Raw genomic sequence first — 17,756 nt, forward strand, 5'->3', positions numbered from 1 at the left:
CTGAGAATAAACGTGCTGAGTTAGTTGTATTATCCTGCTTGAGACGCAGGATAAATGTTTTGAAGGAAACATTTGAGTGGAGGATTTCCTCGGGTTTTCTGTTGGTAAAATAAAGCCTTGTTTGCGGAGCATCCATCCAGCTTCAGTGAGCTCCAGAAAAGATGAATAGAAAGTTCAGACATTCATTTATAAATATGCACATCATCTCCCCGTGAGAGCTCACCCAAGTGAACTGAAGATCCACATGGCTAAGTTTTGTGGACACACTTGCTCCTGGAAGCTCTATCGTGGTGTCCAGCATGTGTCGTTGAGATTTCACAATCATGCTGTTCCCTCCCTGTCATATCTGACATGCTGCCACTCTACAGTGTTTCCTTATAGAAGAAAATTTGAACACTGTCTCCAGGATCAATCTGGCCTGCTCTTTTTTTTGTTTTTGTTTTTGTTTTTTCATAAAGTAGGCAAGGGTCTTTTTTTTTTAAATATTTTTTACTCTAAGAATTTCATACAATTTATTTTGATCATATTCACTCTCCTCCCCCAAATTCGCCTAGCTCCACCCCTTACCTGTACTTGTTAGAGTTCCTTAAATGGTCAATGTGTGTGTGTATAATATATTATATGTAGTGTATTATATGTATTATTGTTTATACTATTAAATAATCATAAATATATATGAGATTTATTTGACTGTCTTAAAAGCCATGATCCAGCTAGTCCAACATGGCTCTCTCACAATGAAAAAAGACAAAGAACCCATCAGTTGAATAGTGCACAAGGCAGGATGTGTCAGCTGGTCTTTAATCTACATTGGATCCCAAAGAAATAGGTTCTAATACCAGCGATATAATGCCTCAGCAGTAGGATAGATAATCTTGCCTCTTCCATGTCCTTTTATGCATGTGGGCTGCTGCCAGAAGGTGTAGCCTAGATTTAGGGTGAATTTTTCCACCTCTGACTATCCAGTCAAGAAAATCCCTCACGGACATACACAGCTATTTGGGGGTGTGTCCTAGATAGAGTCAAGTTGAGAGCCAAGATTAGCCATCACATCACTCGCGCAACCTTGTGGCTTTTCCCACACCTACCTGTACTACCCATGTAAGAGCATCCATTGGGAACAGAGTCTCACTACCAAGGGCCATACCCTTGAAGAAATGGACTCTTTCTTCCACAGCTATCAGTTGCCAATGACTTCTCAGCTAGGGTGGACCTTCATGCCCGCCTCTCACCTCCATGCTTGAATGTTGTCTGACTTGGGTTTTCACAGGTGCTGTGCATACTGTCTCAATGTCGTGAGTTCATGTGTGCAGTTGTCCTGCCGTTTGTTTCCCTTGTGCTCCTCTGCCACCTCTGACTCTTACACTCTTGCTCCATGCCTCCTCTGCCTCTGTCATCTCCAAACCTTAGGCCGAGATGGATGATATAGATGTTCCATTTAGGGCTAAGCACTCTCCAGTCTCGTGTTCTGTGTACCTGGACCAGTTGTGAGCTCTGTTTTATGTCATCTCTATTTGTGTTTATTATGACCATAGATGTCACGACATCTCTCTTCCTCCTACTTAGCATGACAGGAGGTTCCAGCCATATGTGTTGACCTTTCTGTCTCTGCTTTTCAGTACCAGCATCAGTGTTAGCTTCCATTCACCGTGTGTAGGAGCCAAGCCTGACACGCATCATACAAGTTTATACATTCTGTGAAGACTATAATGTTAAAATCACTCTATAGCCAGTAAACTGGGACTTCAGAGAAACTTGTGTCCACAGACATACAGCCAGAGAGTGACAAGCCAGAACTGAAACCATGACTGACTACACAGTCCAGGCCCTTAGGAACAGGACCAGTGTTCTGCCTCCCGTCCCCTTAAAGCTAACTGCACTATGCCTGTCACTCCTACAAGCCATTCCTTCATCCTGCCTCACTTCAGTGGTTGGTAGACACTAACCTGTCACAGCAGTGTACTGCTTGATGCCTGTGACTTTCAATAAGTGTGGCTTCTCTCTCCTCCAGATTGTCGGGGAAAGGTCTAGATCTTACGTAAAATAGCCTGAAAAGTCTCCTTCTACAGAGTGGGTATTTGATAGCTATCTGATAAATATGTGAATGAACAAAGTTCTGGCTCCTTTAAAGAAAGCCTAATGGAATCCAGGGGGTGGTGGCACATGTCTTTAATCCTAATGCTCAGGAGGTGGAGACAGGGAAATCAGAAATTCAAGGCCAACAACAGCCAGATAGTGAGTTCAAGACTACCTTAGACCAGAAGAGGCTTTCTCTCAAAGGTGGGGGGGAAAAGGAAGGGGAGGGAGAAGAAAGAACGGATAATGCTGAGCGAATGTGCTGTCAGGCATGGTGCTAGGGCAGGTGTATGGACTAATGTCTTATGCTCTCACAATACAGTGGAAGAGATATTAGAGTCATTTGGCAGCTAGGAAGATACAGCATCCAAAGAGGGGCATATTTCTCATCCACAGTCACTAACTATGCCTAAAGGGTGGTTTTCCTTGATTCCAGTTCTTGAGATCCACATCAGCATATCTAAGTGTGACCCCAGTAAGTGACTATTTCAGGGCTGACTCCCTGCCTCTCCACCTGCATTTCAGCATTTTCTTGCCACTCTCTTCAAACCCACATGCTGAAGCTACATGCTGTCAATCACTGAGCTGCCACAGAGTGTTATTAAAGCTCTGTCTCCACCCATACTCTACCCTTAATATTATTGTAAGCATTAGCACTGCCAAGGATGAGAGCATGAAATTCCACTCCAGGCCCTACAGCAAGATGCTGGTGGCCTTGGCAGTGACGAAGGTGAAGGAGGGGTGCTTGTGGCTCAGCTCTGTTGCAGCAGACCAGCTTGTGGTACACTCACCCAGACCGGAACAAGCTAACAGGCTCCCTCTGTCTTTCCAGGTGGGTTCATCAGCTTTAATGGCTCCTGGAGGGTCCAGGGAATCCTAGCCATGTCTCGATCCCTGGGAGACTATCCACTGAAAAATCTCAACGTGGTCATCCCAGACCCAGACATCTTGACCTTTGACCTGGACAAGCTGCAGCCGGAGTTCATGATCTTGGCCTCAGATGGCCTGTGGGATGCTTTCAGCAATGAAGAAGCGGTTCGATTCATCAAGGAGCGCTTGGATGAGCCCCACTTTGGGGCCAAAAGCATCGTCCTGCAGTCCTTTTACAGAGGCTGCCCTGACAACATCACTGTCATGGTGGTGAAGTTCAGGAATAGTAGCAAAACAGAAGAGCACTGAACCCTGCCAGATCTCAGCTGCCCCAAACTAGAGGACTCTCAACATACTGTTCTCTTCATGTAGTAAAAGGTGTGGGTATAATTAGGATCATGCGTCCCAACACAGAACCCCCTTCCCTGATGGCCTTGAATCCCTTTGGAGTACTGAGCAGAGGGTTCCCTTGCTGACACCGCAGAGGCTGCTAAGTTTGTGTCCCCCCAGCCCTTCTATCAGTGTTTGAAACACATACATAGGTAGCCACAGATCCCACATATGAGGCAAAGGAAAGGCAGGCCATATGTTTTCCTTCTTAATAATGTACTTTTCATGATCTCTTCTGTGGTCCTTCAGGGACCTGACTTGGCGTCCTCTCTGAACCTGGGCAGGGCAAGCTGGTGATGCCAACACTTCACCATGACAATGAGGTGGCCATGCCCTCTGCCTTGAAGCAGTTTCCTCAGAAATGCTCTCCCCTTCTGAGTCTTGGTCTTCAGTACTCCAGCATCCTGGAAGGAGACATGCAACACTTTGTAATTTGTTGCCTGCTCTTAGAGACTTGAGAGTTGGGAAGCCAGTGCAGCTTCCTGCACGCCAGACCTCCCCGCTTCCGCTCGCTTCCTTCATTAGTTCAGTAGAGTCGGGATGCAGTTAGCCAGCCCTTACGCCTCTCATGGAGTGCAGCCTCGCCATTTGTTCACACCTTACGATGCATCGAGGGCTGCCGCTGACCTCACCGTGAGACGTGAGTTTTTGTCTCCCCTCACCAAGACTCCCCAGAGAGGGGAGGAAGCAGGACGGAAAGCACATCGCAGTACAGTATGCCCTTCCATCTTCAAGGAGGAATTAGGCTGGGATGGTTCTCCATGACCTTTTGAAAATTGCTGTCTGCACTGGAGAGGAAGGCAGGAGTCCTGGGGTCACCAGTCACACTCACCAACTGCTGGTTTCTGCACAGCCCTTCCCAAGCCCACCCTACCTAGTAGCTTTCATGCCTTTCAAACAGAGGTGGGAGAAACAGCAACCTAGAATCACCCACGGGTGCTGTTCCCAGCTACCACCACAAGTTGGTATCGGGGCGCAAACTACTGGGACGTGCTTCCTGGCAAGAGAAAGACCTTTCATGGTCAATTGCAAATCTCTGTCCATACCCAGGCAAATAGGAACTGTCTGCTGTGACCTGGAGGGAAAGAGCAGACTGGCTCCTGGGGACCTGTGTGCACTGGTTGGGAGTTCAAGCAGGAACCCTCAGAGATAAGCAGCAGAGTTATTTGGGGCCTAGATTACTGCTCTTCCCTTACTAACACCAAAGTTGTGGGGGTTTTTTTCCCAGTCTCTGTACTTTGTAAGTTAATTTATAGGACATATTAGATTGTCCTGTTTGCTGATTGAACCAGCCCCAAAGAGCCACGATTTTCATTGCAGACCTACACCAGAGCCGGCCTTGTTTTGTTCTCTCAGAGAGGCTGTGTGTCGGCATGACTTCTCAAGCCCTGCTCATTAGCTCTCCCTACCCCGGCCCTCTCCTTCAGCTGCAGAGCTTGTAGGAAGCCGAGTCTGGAGAATGAAAGACTTGGACTCTGAGGACTGCAAACTGTCTGGATTCCTCTGGGAACTTGCTTTCCTTTGGCTGCATCAAGAATTAATAATGGCTTCCCAGGAAATCTGCTTACTTTTGTATCTTGTGTTTTCAACATTGGAATTAGGGTCTTTTCTGCTTCTCAGAATGTTTTAGTACAAAACACATTCTATCATGTTAGACAGAAGCATTGATTGTGGAGAGACGTGCACTGATGGGTGTGTATTATGGGTTAGGTGGGTGGGGAACAGAGAAGTCAGGTGTGGGTTTAACCAGTGATGGGATGAGCTTGTTGGCTTAGGATGCTCTTACCAGAGAGTACCCAAAACCCATCTTCTAACTAAAGGTCCAGACTCAACAGCCTATACAGTCAACTTCCCTTCTGTATTTGCTTAACACAAAAGTATATAACAAGAGGAAAAAAATAAATAAATTTGAGACACAAATGTTTGGGTGAAGAAAAAAAGAAAACTGCCAAGTTAGTTGGTTGGTACTCCTTGAGCAAGCAGGGTTTCTTAACCAGCATTGCTGAACCCCCCTAGTTCCAGAGCCTTCTAACTGAGGTTTATAGATATAGATATTATAGATCGATCTTGTACATTTGATCTTGATTTATAGATCTTGTACATTTTGCTTTGCAGAAGTAACTTATTTAACCAAATAGGAAAAAAAAAAGAATATATTTCACTCCTTTCTTGCCTCTTCCCCCCTCCCGTGGCTTGTAGACTTTTTTAAAGATAGAAATTCTAGGCAAAATGGTAGTATTTTGATAAGTAGTTACACATAAGGCCAGAGTAGCTCTTCTCTGTCCCCTCCTGACCTGTGTTCAGCTGTGGGGAGTCTACAGTTTGGTGTGGGCTGGGTGCTCTGGCCACTCCCCTTCTCTAGCAGCTCTGGAAGGGTGACTCTAGCTGCAGGAGACTCGGGTTTGAGAGGGTACACGCGAAGCTTCCATAAACAGCACTGCCAAAGCTTTGGGACCGTGCCCAAGGCTACCCGGACTCCCTACCTAGCCTGAGTTCTAATTGCCAATAGTCCCCACAGTGCCAAACTTGGGAGAATGTTACAGTGTTTGAGGAATAAGTTGATGCCAGCCCCAGGCCCTCTTGAACCCTAGCCCTGCTGCTCCCCTGGCGATCTGTCCTCCTCAGGTGGGATAGGGTGAGAGGGCAGGGGCAGGGATTTTAAAGAACTCACTGCATTTGCAGTTGTTTAATCATAAAAATAAATTATACGGACCTAGAACAATCCAAAGCTAGTTCCTGAGACCTGTATTTCTAAACTGTGACCAGCTTTGCCCAAGCCCCTCTGGATCACTGTTCTACCATATGGCCGTGTGCACTCAATCCTGGTGGCTGGTACGCTCTGCCCCTTGCTGTGACTGGAAGGGACTGGCCCCTTGAATCTGGTGTATGTCAAAACATGACCAAGAGAAGGCTTGGTGACATAAGCACAGCTTCTGTGATGCAGGAGTAGTGACGTGGACATTTTGCACTGCCGCCGATGACAGCACGGGAGTGCTAGCATTGATGTTTTCATCCTCTGAGGAGGCTCCAGGGAACTGGCCGCACTGTTGGCCGGAGCTTCTGGAAATGCATGAAAGAGTCACAAAAGGAGTGACCTTTTTCCTCTGCCAGGTGTACTTTGATTTCCCTGTTTGTTTCTTCTCATGGTCCTCCTCTTCCTGATTTCAGAGATTTTTTTTTCCTTCCTTTGACCCAGGATTACACAGATCTCCCTGGAATAGTCGTCCAAAATAGCCTTTGTTTGTTACACCAGCACTCCTGATTCAGCTCTTTATGCTGGTCAGATAGGGTGGGGGTGGGCGGTATGAACTATGAACCCTGAACAGCCTCTGGTTACATCATTCTCATTTAGGACTTTGGGCTAGTTGGGTGCATCTTGCAGGAATAGAGGAATCTAGCGGTCCTCAACACGGTCCTCAACACAAGAGAACACGTATGCTAAAAATGTTTTTTCAGGTACATGGTTTTCTTGTCAGAGAAGTTGGGGGAACCATACTTCACAGTGCGAAATAAATTCATGACCAAGCTAAATGTCAAATAGGAGAGGAGAAAACGCATACAGAGCCCTAACAGAGTGTCTGTGAGCTTCATGTTTTCCAAATGAACTCGATCACAGACATGTCTGAGTGACCCTCCTGACATTTCAGTGGGCTCTTCATTACCACCTTGGAATGACGGTTTGTAAATCAGAAGCACTGAGCTCTCGCCTGCAAGGCTGGCTTACAGTAGAAGCAGTATTGGAATGTTATGATTTAATATGACTGACAGTCTCCCATTGACAGCAGAAGGCCAGCAGGCATATTGAAAGGTCTCCCTCCTTTTCTGTAAGAAGCAAGGGCTTTGTCATGCTGGGCTATTCTTGGCTGGGCTACCACAGCCTTCAGTTGTTTCTCTGCTTTCCAAATTAAACCAAAATGTTTGTTTTTTCTCATCATTGACACACACCAAAAAAAGAATGCATGCTTGATTTTAATTTGTTTTTGACATTTTAACTATTTTTAATGTATAATAGAAATGTCACCTGTTAATATTAACACACACTTATTATCTTTCCTCTCTTCACACCAGACTCTGTGAAATAATTTGCAATCTAGAATTCATACATCCTGAAATTCATATCCTATGTTAGCCCTTCTTTCATACACACACACACATATACACACACGCACGCGCACGGTTAAGTCTGGCAACTTATAAGGCTTGGCCATATTTCCCTAGACGTTATCCTCTGCCTTGTCAGTTTGTTTGTCTGTGGCTTTTTTTTAGGGGAGGGGGAAGAGATGGGCAGCTGTAACAAGTAGCCCAGATAGATCTATGGGTGAAACACAGAACAGAATAAATCTGGGATACAGTCATTAATTTACAACGGCATCCAATATTTTGAGGAATATGCCACCTATATTATAAAAAATAAAACTAAAGCTAAAAATAGCATCCATTAAACTAAGCTATAGATTGCAAAAGGGCAGGGACAGTTGCTCCGGTGGGGTCCATAGGTACATTTCTAACTGTCCCCTAATACAAACACATTTGCAGAGTCTTAGGACGCCACCGCTTTGTCCGTTATTTGTTCTGTTTACCACTGCTGAGCTGCAGACTGTTAGTCAAGTGTTATAATCATGCTGTCCGTTTGGTAACAACTGCACATCACTTGTACACTCTGAGTTAAGGTCACGGAGACGCACGTGTGCTGTTCGTCTCAACAAATCGTCACAGGCATGTTTGCTGCTCAGAATTTCACCAAGAAGCAAGCAGAAGGAATAGATCATATTCAGGGGTGTATTTTCATGTATTCTAGAAGTCTTGTATTGTTTAACCCCAGAATCTTGTATATTTGCCACATCTAAATACATATTGAAAACTTCCAAAGACCAGCATCCTTCGCCTTTGCACAAGCGGCTCATGTAATGGTTCTGGTAGCAGCTTGGGGCTAGCAGGTTTGGGGGAAGGGCAGGAAAATCTTCCTGATCCTCACAGTGCCTCTGCCCATGAGGATCTGTGTCTGCCACACATTATCACGACGTTCCCGACAATCCAGATGTTTAAATGGGAGAGCTTGCATTCTTTCAGACCATTTAATTAGCCCATTCATAATTTGAAGTGCGTTCCCACAGAAGCAAAGGGAGAAGCCTTGGTCCAGCACTGGGGTGATGGTGGGTAAGTGCGGAGAAACTGAAAGTGGGTTTCCAGATGCCTGTGCAGATGTGCTTTGGCTAGTAACTTCTGACTCGTGTAGGAAGCATGGTAGAGACAGGAGGTGCTATTCTTGAAGACATTTACTGAGTCTTTAAAAAGGAAGCCTCATTTTCAACAGTGAAAGCTGTAAATTGAGTCCCAACCCCCTTTTTTTCCAATGGAATCTGGGAGGGTGTGGTCTCACCTCTGCATGGCACCACCTTATTCTCTTCCTGCCCAAACCCTGGATGTGGCTTTTCTTAGAACATTTGCATTTTCAAAGGAATGTCCCTTTTTATACTTTTGAAAGATACTAACGGAGATGAAATGGTTTACACATGCTGGTAATTTTCCAGATGTCAGCTGTCAACAGGAAAGCAGTGACTGCCTGCTCGATAACAGGCAGTTCCACAGATGTCAACTGTGCAATACAAAGTCACACTGCTCTCATAATTTTTAATTAGCCTGATAGAAATCCCATGTCAATTTTAAGTTTGCCTCAACCTATGTAAGGACAAATAGAGACAGCTTAGAATAGTGCGCTTTTGTCCCGTGGAGAAGATCTAAACCATGGGACAGTAGACAATACTATCTGACAGGCACCAAGGCTGCACCCAGTAGTGTCTATCTTTCATCCAGATCCTTTTACCTTAAACTATAAAGTTGGAAAGATGCCAGGACTTCATTTCAGAGTGGTAGAGGGCTCCTAAGTCCTTAACTCCTACCGTGTTCTTTTAAAACTGTGCCTTTTTGAAAGAGATTGGGACTATCTTGCATCATTGGGATGTAGAGCATCTAGGGGCCAGGATGAGGGGGCAGAGCCACCCTAACGGAGGGACAATGGAACCTGCATTTGGTTAGAGTCTGATGATTCACATTGCTGGTCACTAGCTTTTACATGTTGCCTGTCTGGCTGTCCAGCTGTCCCTCTCGAGGTTCCTTGGCTGTTGGGCTTATCCCTGTTTCTATGTGAGCATCTTTTTGACAATGGATTGTCTAAAATAGAACACTGTGGTAATGCATGGCACCACTTTTTAGCATCTGTCCTGCCTCCTCACAGAAGGTAGTGAAAGAATGCCTGAAGTTGTCCCCGGCCTGGCAGGGACAGTGGGTATGCGTGGCCTCGACAGTGGTCTGGTGGAAGCCAGGTTTCCTGTCCTCCAAAGAGAGAGGACAAGAAGGAAAGGTCACCTTGTACTATGTGGTTGGGTTTTGTTTTGTTTCTTTTCTATTTTTGGTCCTAAGAGACTATAAATCGTAATGCCCCAAGAGCAAACCCGGGACTGGGAGTGTTTATCATCCATCTCCTGACCATGTGAACAGCAAATTTGTCATTTGGAAAGCTAGCCTATTTCAGTAGTACAATTACTTAACTTCAAATGCAAGCAAACACTAAATGTCAGATTTTTTTAACAACAAAAAATGGTCTCTTAGCATTACACATTCCAAGTTCTAAACATATGATTCATGTTTTGTACTTTGAACAAGAATAGCAAAATCTATTTTCTGTATGAGGGGGGGAAAACTAAATATCAGCCATGGGATTTTTTTTAAACCAAAGAAGCAGTGGCTTTTAACTTCTGCCAGCCCCATCTTCTTCCCTACACTATTGAGCCCCGCTGGGTTACACTCATCGGCTTACTCATCGGAACAGCACCTCACAGGAATACGGAGTCAGCGTTTACAGAAGAACCCTCACTAGTTTCTGATACGATCAAGGCCAGGGGCGGGGCATAATACAGAAAGGAGGAAGAGGAAGGGAAAGAAGGAAGGGACCACTGTCATAGCTGAGTAGTAGTTTCTGTGAATGGTAGCATAGCTCAGAGGTTCTGAGCTTGTCCTGAGCCATCACTGGACATGCTGGCTTTGTGTAAGTTCTTCTTAAATCCACTTGACATCACGACATTCTTTCCCTTGGCAGCGGGTCCTTCCTACGTAAAACATCAGAACAGGTTGTTTATCAGAAGATACCAAGATCCATAATGTATCAGCCAGGTTTAAAAACTCTTGACATGTTTAATGATGAACTCACAGGTCAACCAGGCTTTCTGACGTCAGTCCCCAAAACCCATCTGTAGATCAGAACCTTGCCGAAACCTCTGTGCACTAGGCGCTACTTAGGGCGTTTCATTTCTACTGTCCATACTTGTCTCTACGAGACATGAGAAAGTGCAAGGCTGCGAGAGGGGGTTGGGTAGAGCTCGGAGCAGGTACATGACATGTCATTTGGTCCCTTTGATGTGCTGGGTAGAGTTGGCGTTGTAGAGACCGCTGTGTTCATGCAATCACTAATTCTATGTTGTATACAAATAAACAGCTAAAAGAGAAAAAGTAAACCCATTAAAGCTATTAAACTATATGTTCCTACTATTCTTTTCCTTGAACTAAACTCATTTCTCTTCTGAAGTCTGTTTGGAAGACACGTGGTTTTGAGTTTTGATGGCTTGGGATTCTGCTCCGATGGCAGAAAATCACAGCTGGAAGACACCTAAACATAGTCGAAGCCAGAGGGAGGAACTGGTGGCAGTTTGGATCAGGATCAGTGCCTGGCACTGATTTAAAAAAAAAAAAAAAAAAAGCAAGTTTTTCAATGCATACAAATGTATGTAACATAGTGCTTATTCTTAACACAGCTTTAATGATCAATATTAGATTTAAAAAAAAGGGTGATATCAGTAACAGATATATCCAGATTAGACATCATGGCATGACACAACCTAGAATATTACAGACCTGAATATCCATCTGCAAAGATTTTCACAAGATGCATGGGAACACTGAAACAGACATTGTCAGACATTGTGTGCATATGTGTGATGCTGTTTCTAAGGATTCTGGAGATTCAGTGCTCAAATATGAACAGAACCTGGAGTCTAAATAGATCTCAGCCACTAAGTTGCTGATTGTAGAATTGAGTATAACATATTATGGACATAGAGCATAAAATTGTAGCCAGCCTCTGATCGCTTTCCTCTTTTTTTCATTAAAAACATGAGGCAGACACATCAGTTCACACTAGTAATCCTGGCACTCAAAAAATTTGGCCAGAAGAATCATAAATTCAAGGCAAATCAGCTACCTGGCAAACTCTTCTCAATAGTAGATATTACACAATAGAAACTGCATTCCTAAATCCTGGCCTATCACTTTAAGGAGGATTTTTTTTTTCTAACAAATGAAAAGTCTGATATATCTTTGTCACTTGGGTTGGAATAAATTTGACAAGCTTTCTTATCCAACTCCAATGGACTTGCTGGTTGCCCACTAAGGTAAGACTGTAAGCAACTAGGAAACTGAGCAAAATACACTAGGAAACTGTTTCTAGGAAGTCTGAGGCAGCCTTCCTGGGAGGAAGGAAGGGCTCACAAGCTCTCCCATGATCATCACACTTCAGGACAGCAGGCTGGAGTCCAAGTGGAGAGGATGCGATGGCAGTCTGTGTGGACCAGGGTAGCAGAGATTAGAATTTACAGAAATGGAGCAGGGGTCAAAAGGCCACGTCCCTTGTGAGTCTTCAGCTTTGCCGCACAGGGTGGGGGTTGGCGAAGCCGCAGAAGGCTTAAGTAGCTGCTATGGGGCTGAGAGCATGAGAGACACAGAGAGGTCAAGCATTGCTAAGAATTCTCAGGTTCTGATCACATACAGTGGAGAGACCGCTCTAAACCATTGCTAATTTCTAGATACCATGCTTCAGAAACATGGACCACCCTCTAAGCTAGGGCCCACTGCAGACTTGGTCTACATGTGCTTCAGACTAACCTCTGAGAAGAGCTACAAAAGAGACAACGTTTTAAAAGTTGAATCCTAGCAAGTCCAAGAAATTTGGGAAATCTCTAGGCTTCCACTGGTTGGCATAAGTAACCCTTAAAACTCTCCATTATGTCAAAACACACAGAAAACATCCAAGCTCAAGATAATCATCGAATGACTGAGCTACTGCCTAGAGCTAAAACCTGAAAACTACTCAGAGGAAGAAAGCAGTCCCCAGTAGTTATGTGTCTATAACTTCACTCCCATGGTTCATGACAATGAACATCAACAAATCATCACATGTAAAGAAGAGAATGTGAGTGATAGTGAAGAAACACAGGAACCAGGAACAACCAATCCCCAGCACCTACAAGGTGCACTTTGAAGATCTCAGAATAGCTGCAAATGTATTTGGAGAGTTAAAAAGCAGGTCCTAATGAGAAAACAAAATATCAGCACAGAGATGGACCATTACAAATTAACAACTGTCTGTTGTAACATATGCCTTTAATCCTATCACTCAGGAGGCAGAGCAGCATATCTCTGTGGGTTTGAAGCCAGCCTGGTCTATGTAACAAGGTCCAGGACAGATAGGTTGCATAGAGAAACCCAGCCTCAAACAAACAAAATTAAAATGTTGGAATATAAAATATAATTGTGGTGCTTTGAATGTGCTTGGCCCAGAGAGTGGCACTATTAGGAGGTGTGGCCTTGTTGGAGAAAGTGTGTCACTGTGGGGGTTGAGCTTTGAGACCCTCCTAACTAACTGCCTGGAAGACAGCAGTTTCCTCCCGTTTGCCTTTGGAACAAGATATAGAACTTTTGGCTCCTACAGCCCCAAATCTATCTGGATGCTGCCATGCTCCCACCTTGATGATAATGGACTGAACCTCAGAACCTGTAAGCCAGCCCCAATTAAATGTTGTCCTTTATAAGAGTTGCCTTGGCCATGGTGTCTCTTCACAGCAGTAGAAACCCTGACTAAGACAATAATAAATGCAGAAATAGAAGGTAAATTTAAAATTATACTTGCTCTGTTTATTAGAACAAAGAAATGAATAAAGCAGCAGCCATGAATTTAAGCAAGGGATGCGGCAAAGAAACCATCATCAAAGCACTCCGCGGTAAGGGAGTCTGCCATAGCTACTTCTTGGAGATGAAGAGGAGCTGAGACAAATCTGCTGGGAGAAAAAGAGACTGGAGCAGAGAAGTTGGCAAAAATGGCGGGAGACCTGCCAGTTGTATGGGTTATGCTGCAGTGGGAGTAGGCCAGGCCTGCTGGGACAGCCCGGGAACCAGCATGGGGCTCTGATCTGTCCGGGGGGGGGGGGGGGGGCGCTTCTTGTTTGAGTTCACAGGGAAAGCTCTTTCTGGACACTGGAGGGCAGTGAGAGCCAGATAAAATGGCTTTCCCTGGCAAACAGAAACTTTCCAAGGTTTCTGAGGAGGGCTGGGTGTTTACGGGGTCAGGGTCCAGCCTGAGCCCGGATGGCAATCTCGGAGGGGTTAGAACCTGAGGGTGAACATCATCAGTACAAAGTCTCTTGTCTGAAGAAAAGACAAAGTCACTGGAGGAACATTAGCAGAACATTAGAGATTTGTGGGGAACCATAAATTAAGATACATATTAGACAATTGTCAGAATTGTTCCAGATTCTATAAGCCAAAGACATGAAAATCTAGATTCTGAGAATACAGAAAGCCACAAGGTAGCTCAATACAAGGAAAGCACACAATCGTCTCTCCAAAATGCCAGGAGTGCCAAGGTTGGAAACCTGTGCCTTAAAGCAGCCAACGAAAATCATTGAGATGATGGAAGGCAGGCACACACTTGTACCGGTCATGTCCACTGTCAGGTCCCAGCCCCCAAGATGGCAGTCTGGGTCTGGCTCAGCCTGGCTCCAGTGGACCCCATGAACACTCAGCATTCCTTACAACCCTTGTAAAGTGTGTTTCTATTTGCCAGGGAAAGCACCTGGGAGTCTAAGAAACTAGGATCTTAAGTTCAAAGCCAGCCTGAGCTACACAAAAAGACTTTGTCTCAAAAAAACAAAAATATAAACTTGAGCTGAGTCAAAGACCTAAACAGTGAGACAATGACCAAGCCAAAGAAGAAAAATGCATATGTTAGGGGTGGGTAGAGTTAGGCTGGACACAAAAATCATAAGCCATTAAAAAACATAAGAATGCAGCCAGGCGTAGTGGCACACACCTTTAATCCCAGCACTCGGGAGGCAGAGGCAGGTGGATTTCTGAGTTCAAGGCCAGCCTGGTCTACAAAGTGAGTTCCAGGACAGCCAGGGCTATACAGAGAAACCCTGCCTCAAACCCCCCAACACCCCAAAAAAGAAAAAAACACAAAAATGCACATGGCATTGTTTGACATTTAAAATAAAGATATATCTTCCACCCATATTTACACTAGGAAAGTGAAAAACATGAGTCAATAAAACAGCATTTACAACGATCATCATAGCAGTCATTCATGACAGCCCCGAGTCACAAACACTCTAAATGGGTAATTTGTCAGCTGGAAGAATAATTTCTCATTAAATACTTGTATGTCTGTGTGTGTGTGTGTGTGTGTGTGTGTGTGTGTGTGTGTGTGTGTGTGTCTGTGTCTGTGTGTCTGTGTGTGTCTGTGTGTGATGTACATGTGGGTGCCCCCAGAGGCCACAAGTGGCTGTCACATCCCTTAGAGTGGAGATCTAAGCTGCCTGACAGGAAAGCTCATCACCAAATCCCCGTTGTCTGGAAAAGCAAAAGGCACTCAATCGCGGGTGGACCTCTCCGGCCCTGAGAATAAACTTCAGATTTTCAAAAATGACTTAATTGCTAATAAATTCTAGTAGGTCAAACATACAAAAACTCAGTGGCTAAAGTCATTGACAGGAGTCTTAAACAGGTAGAGACCGGAAAGAAGTGCTCTTCCATGGGATGAGGCTCTGCTGGGCACTGCACAAAAGCAGCATTTGGAAACTTTGTGCGATGGTACAAATGGACTGGACTGGGTTTTGTTTCATATCGTGGCTGCACTGATTTATAAAACTGCTCAAATTCCTTGAACTGACTTAAATTCTGTGCCACTTACTGTATACTAGTGTATATCCCTTTCAGAAATCTAATTTATAACATTAAAAAGGGAAGCTGCCTCAGACTAATTCTAATGAAATAAAAACTATAAAATAGCCCCCATCAAAAGCTTCAGAATATTTCTGAAAGAATTTTCAAGAAAATCTGAGTAGACAGACCACATTCATAAACTGGAAATATACTGCCATGAAATTATTTGCCCTCAGGTTTTACATTTAATGCAACAACAACAACAACAATAATAATAATATTACAAAGCAACATGGAAGGAGGCCAGGCATGGTGGTGCACAGTCATAACCTGAGCGATTCAGAGGCTGTGACAGTGCAGTGGTGTGTGACAGTGCAGTGGTGTGTGACAGTGCAGTGGTGTGTGACAGTGCAGTGGTGTGTGACAGTGCAGTGGTGTGTGACAGTGCAGTGGTGTGTGACAGTGCAGTGGTGTGTGACTGACAGTGCAGTGGTGTGTGACTGACAGTGCAGTGGTGTGTGACAGTGCAGTGGTGTGTGACTGACAGTGCAGTGGTGTGTGACAGTGCAGTGGTGTGTGACAGTGCAGTGGTGTGTGACTGACAGTGCAGTGGTGTGTGACAGTGCAGTGGTGTGTGACAGTGCAGTAGTGTGTGACAGTGCAGTGGTGTGTGACTGACAGTGCAGTGGTGTGTGAGCATCTCCTTATGCTGATACTGCTGATCGAAATGTTTTTAAAGCCTTGGAAGACTCACAGGACTTGACAAGCTGATCTCGGACTTTACAATGGACTGTAACAGTCAAAGCAAGTTTGTAGGGCAAGGATGCAGCTCAAATAGTAGAAGACGTAGGTACTACCAGCATGTGCAAGGCCCTGGGTTTTATACCAATGCAAGTTTAAAAATGATACAAAACTTCAAAAGAGGAGCAGCATTAGAAGATGTGTATTGCTTGACGTCAGGATTTACTAAAAAGCCAAAGTAATCAGGACAGCATGGGTACTTTATTGATGGTATTCAAGAGAGTAGGGAGGGCTCCCTAGGCCCCTCCTGTTATGGGGGTCTGGGATGGAAACTGTGAGGGAGAGACTCAGTGTTAGGGACCGAGTTGGGACAGGGACTCATCAGCAACCAAGGGCCTCCCTCTTCCTCTCAGTGTCCTTGCTGAGGTGAGTAGTCCAGGGTTTCTTTCTCCTTAGAGGCCATGTAGGCCATGTAGGCCATGAGATCCACCACCCTATTGCTGTAGCCGTATTCACTGGTATACCAGGTGGTATACAAAGTTGTCATTGAGAACAATGCCAGCCCCAGCATCAAAGGTGAAAGAGTGGCAGTTGCTGTTGAAGTTGCAGGAGACAACCTGGTCCTCAGTGTAGCCCAGGATGCCCTTTAGTGCCCCCCCCATGCCTGCTTCACCACCTTCTTGATGTCATCATACTTGGCAGGTTTCTCCAGGCTGCATGTCAGATCCACAATGGATATATTTGGGGGTAGGAACACAGAAGGCCATGCCAGTGAGCTTCCTGTTCAGTTCTGGGATGACCTTGCCCACAGCCTTGACAGCACCAGTGGATGCAGGGATGATGTTCTGGGCAGCCCCATGACTATCACGCCACAGCTTTCCAGAGGGGCCATCCACAGTCTTCTGGGTGGCAGTGATGGCATGGACTGTGGTCATGAGCCCTTCCACAATGCCAAAGTTGTCATGGATGACCTTGGCCAGGGGGGCTAAGCAGTGGGTGTTGCAGGATGCATTGCTGACAATCTTGAGTGAGTTGTCATATTTCTCGTGGTTCACACCCATCACAAACATGGGGGCATCGGCAGAAGGGGCGGAGATGATGACCCTTTTGGCTCCACCCTTCAAGTGGGCCCCGGCCTTCTCCATGGTGGTGAAGACGCCAGTAGACTCCACCACATACTCAGCACCGGCCTCACCCCATTTGATGTTGGCGGGATCTCGCTCCTGGAAGATGGTGATGGGCTTCCCGTTGATGACAAGCTTCCCATTCTCGGCCTTGACTGAGCCATTGAACTTGCCATGGGTGGGGTCATACTGAAACATGAAGACCATGTTCTAGGGGTTACACCATGTAGTTGGGGGTTAATGAAGGGGTCACTGATGATGTCTACTTTGACAAGTGCAGAGCAGAAGGCAGCCCTGGTAACCAGGCACCCAATACGGCTGAATCCATTCACACTGACCTTCACCAATTTGTCTACAAGCCAAGGCTGGCACTGCACAAGAAGATGCAGCTGTCTCTGGGACAGGGAGGAGCAGAGATCTGGAAATCTAGGTCTTATCTGGGGTTTCTAATGCTGTGATTTTAAGAGACAAGGAGGGGGACACGCTAAAGTGTAAAAGGCCATGGGACAGAATTTTGATCCAAGGTTATCTCCAAGGGGACTTGTTAGGGATGCCCAGGATCAGTGT

At 45.3% G+C, this 17,756-nt stretch overlaps 1 protein-coding gene and 1 pseudogene across 3 annotated transcripts in view; one reads left to right on the plus strand and one right to left on the minus strand.

The window, feature by feature from the left end:
• The window catches only part of Ppm1l (protein phosphatase 1 (formerly 2C)-like), a 243,881-nt gene extending 233,002 nt beyond the window's left edge, over positions 1-10,879 (plus strand). For 2 of the 3 annotated variants that reach the window (XM_006501470.3, XM_011240119.3), the window contains one exon: positions 2,909-10,879. In XM_006501470.3, coding sequence (XP_006501533.1) covers positions 2,909-3,255 — 347 coding nt within the window. In that variant the 3' untranslated portion in view covers positions 3,256-10,879. The remainder of the gene's footprint in view (positions 1-2,908) is intronic. The other variant, NM_178726.3, reaches the window with a different exon arrangement.
• Gm8565 (predicted gene 8565) lies at positions 16,324-17,554 on the minus strand (annotated as a pseudogene).

Source organism: Mus musculus, chromosome 3 (genome assembly GCF_000001635.26).
Source record: "Mus musculus strain C57BL/6J chromosome 3, GRCm38.p6 C57BL/6J".
Classification (NCBI taxonomy): domain Eukaryota; kingdom Metazoa; phylum Chordata; class Mammalia; order Rodentia; family Muridae; genus Mus; species Mus musculus.